This window comes from Mandrillus leucophaeus, unplaced genomic scaffold, assembly GCF_000951045.1.
Source record: "Mandrillus leucophaeus isolate KB7577 unplaced genomic scaffold, Mleu.le_1.0 Scaffold96, whole genome shotgun sequence".
NCBI classification, from domain to species: domain Eukaryota; kingdom Metazoa; phylum Chordata; class Mammalia; order Primates; family Cercopithecidae; genus Mandrillus; species Mandrillus leucophaeus.
In genome coordinates this window covers 2965870-2969176 of record NW_012110474.1, presented here as the reverse complement: position 1 = coordinate 2969176, position 3307 = coordinate 2965870, and the positions used below count along the sequence as shown (strand labels likewise).

The window sequence follows — 3307 nt, the reverse complement described above, 5'->3', positions numbered from 1 at the left end:
GTGACTTTGTTATGCTGAGAGTTGTTAGCTCAGTCTCAGTTACTTTCCTACTTTCAATCTCACTTTTAATCCCTTCGAAAAGATGATAATTTAGGTCTCCTTGGGGATGTAGCTAGATGACTAGGCAAGGGTTAATTTGCTAGTTTGGCTTTTTAAAATCTTTCACTTTTTCATCTATAGAGGCAGAAGAGGCATTTTAAAAAGCAAGTTAGCTCTTCTTATCTGAATTAGCTTATTGCTTATCTTAATATATTTGGCAAATATTCATCTTGCTTCTCTTTCCTTATATGGGCACCAACTTCTTAAGTCTGCCCTCAAAATAGACTCCTTTTTGTGGGCAAAAAGTGTTACTTAACTAACCAGGGTAGTCTGAGGCAGGTTTGGGGTCAGAAGTTCTACAAAATGCTTTGGGTAAATTATCACAGATTCTACTGATTCCAATTAAATTGGATATAAATGTGTCAGATGCAGGTAATATATATGAAAAGTGAAAGTTGCTTTCAGAAGTTCTATGATGACCTGGCACATCAGTGTACATATTGATGATTACCTTTTCAGAGACCCACTAGTTGGATGTTACGGTCACCAATCCTCTAAAGACCTTATTTTATTCTTGAAATAGCATATCTTTATAAGCTGAGCTACAATGTTCTGTAGCAAATCTAAAAGAAGCATGTATGTTCTTTTTACCCTTTTATAAATTAAATCACAGATGTGTTTGTTCATACATACAAACAGGGACTCTTAACAATTTTTGTGCTAGAAACACCTTTGGCATTTTGGTAACACATAGGGACTCCTTCACAAAATAATGTTTTTAAATGTATAAAACAAAACATATAATAATACAAAGGAAACCAATTACATTGAAATACAGTTTTCAAAATATTAAAATAAATAATCTGTGATATTATAACTTTCTATTAAGGCATTAAATAATAAGATTCCATAGCAGACCTAATAACATTAGAAGTAGCAATGAGCAAAAATGACATTCTGAGATTTCTGTGACAATTGTAATGTGAAACAAACAAATCTGTGATTTCTATCAGTGACAAAGTCGCAGGTACTGGTAAAACTACTGTGGTGTGTTGTCTAGATTCATAATCAAAGGAAATGATCAATTTCAGTGAGAGAAAATAAAGATGTAATCTTTTCCCATTAAGTCCACAGACCCCCTGAATTCTATCCATGATCCCCTGGGGGTGGGTCTATGAATTCCAGGTTAGGAACTCCTGATATACAATACATATAATATTTTTAAAAGTGTTTGAAATGAGGCATTCTGTGTGTCTACATGTGAGTCAAAATCTGAATAGAAAATCACTTCTAACATGCATTAAAAATTATTTTTAATAGGCAAAACAATTGTCACAAAGAAGTTTCCTCAGAGAAAAACAAATACTTACTCCTGAAGCATAATAGAATAGTAACCCATTTGGTTGTAATGTTCGGAAATTAAAGCCTCCTTCAAAGCCATCAAAGAAAGATATTTTCTGAATTGAAGCAATGAAGCTCTGTCCATTGAAATATGCTCTGCGAGATATCTGTGTGCCAAAACAAGTGGAGATAGTGTTTTTGAGAATTATCAAATGCTTAAAACTATCAGCGTTTCACATACGGAGGGCCTTGCCTGTTAGTTTCTATGTAAATAGTTTATTTTCCCACTTCTGGTTTATGCTGAAATTCAGGCATACACCAGGAGCTCCTCTGAGAGATAGGGTTTCATCTTCTCCACTGACTCCAACCAGAGTGAACAATGATGCTAGCACACACCCCTTTAGGTGTTAGATGCCCCACCCATAGAAAATTGAAGCAAATGAACAAGTCACAGAGGAATCCCATGCACAAGAGCCCTTCAAGCTTAATGGTTCTTCTTTCTGGTGGTGGCAGAAAGGAACCCAAGGTGTACCTAGGATCAGAGAGAAGCTGAAAAGAGCTTTTCCAGCTTTTGGGAGTGTCAAGTATGGTGTCTGTTAAAAAGCTTTTGACTGAGTGGTTCTTACAAGAGAGTCTTCTGGGCATCCATAACCAACTCCCAGGGTTTCTGTCTGCTCCAGTAAATTGAAATCTTTCTTTTGGAACTGGAAGCCCTTCATGCATCCTCTGAAGTTGATATCTAGGGGAAGGTGTGCTCTGAGGGTCCTGGAAAAGAAAGTCAGCCTCACTGATACAGCCATGATGATGATGTTACCCTGCATATGTAGGCTATGGAATTTGCATTTATTTATAGTCATTTGTAACAGCTTTATAATCATTCATATTCTCATGCTTTCTTTGATAGGCACACGGCAATGTCTAATCTTTGCCTATAGAAGAGTTTTGTTCTGAGTCAAGCCATTTGTTCTTTATAGTTTTCAAAATGCTTTAACTTATATTATCTCATTTCATCTTTATAACAATTCAGTGAAATAGATGGAGATGCTATTATTTCCCTTTAACAGATGATTATTAGATTGAATCATAGGGAACTGACATATTATACATAAAAAGAATCAATTCTTAGTAATTCCACAAGGTTTAACCTATAAAAGGAAACTAAGAATAAATTATTCACTTATGTCACAAGTGATGTTAGGATTTGAACACAGGTCTTCAGACTTTTATTAATCCACGTCGTTAATGAATCCATTTTGGCATTATTTCCAACACATCTGTAATCAACAAAGTTTAGGGGAGAGTCTTAATGTTTCATTATACATAATATACAACCCTTTGGATAACCTTAAAAATTTGTGTAGCTCAGATGCTATTGGAGAGCTCAAAATGGGTTTAAGGCTAAAGCAAAAGTAACTAAGAGCTATTTATGACAAACCCACAGCCAATATCATACTGAATGGGCAAAAACTGGAAACATTCCCCTTAAAAACTGGCACAAGACAGGGATGCCCTCTCTCACCGCTCCTATTCAACATACTGTTGGAAGTTCTGGCCAGGGCAATCAGGCAAGAGAAAGAAATAAAGGGTATTCAATTAGGAAAGAAGAAGTCAAATTGTCCCTGTTTGCAGATGACATGACTGTCTATTTGGAAAACCCCATCGTCTCAGCCCAAAATCTCCTCAAGCTGATAAGCAACTTTAGCAAAGTCCCAGGATACAAAATCAACGTGTAAAAATCACAAGCATCCTTATACACCAATAATAGACAAACAGAGAGCCAAATCATGAATGAACTCCCATTCACAATTGCTTCAAAGAGAATAAAATACCTAGGAATCCAACTTACAAGGGATGTGAAGGACCTCCTCAAGGAGAACTATAAACCACTGCTCAATGAAATAAAAGAGGACACAAAGAAATGGAAGAA

At 35.9% G+C, this 3307-nt stretch overlaps 1 protein-coding gene across 4 annotated transcripts in view; it reads right to left on the bottom strand.

Annotated features, from left to right (window-relative positions):
* Nucleotides 1–3307, bottom strand: part of LAMA4 (laminin, alpha 4) — a 158306-nt gene that overhangs the window by 22494 nt on the left and 132505 nt on the right. For all 4 annotated transcript variants that reach the window (XM_011970603.1, XM_011970605.1, XM_011970602.1 and 1 more), the window contains exons 27-28: nucleotides 2007–2145; nucleotides 1410–1547 (exon numbers count right to left, since the gene is read on the bottom strand). In XM_011970603.1, coding sequence (XP_011825993.1) covers nucleotides 1410–1547; nucleotides 2007–2145 — 277 coding nt within the window. The remainder of the gene's footprint in view (nucleotides 1–1409; nucleotides 1548–2006; nucleotides 2146–3307) is intronic.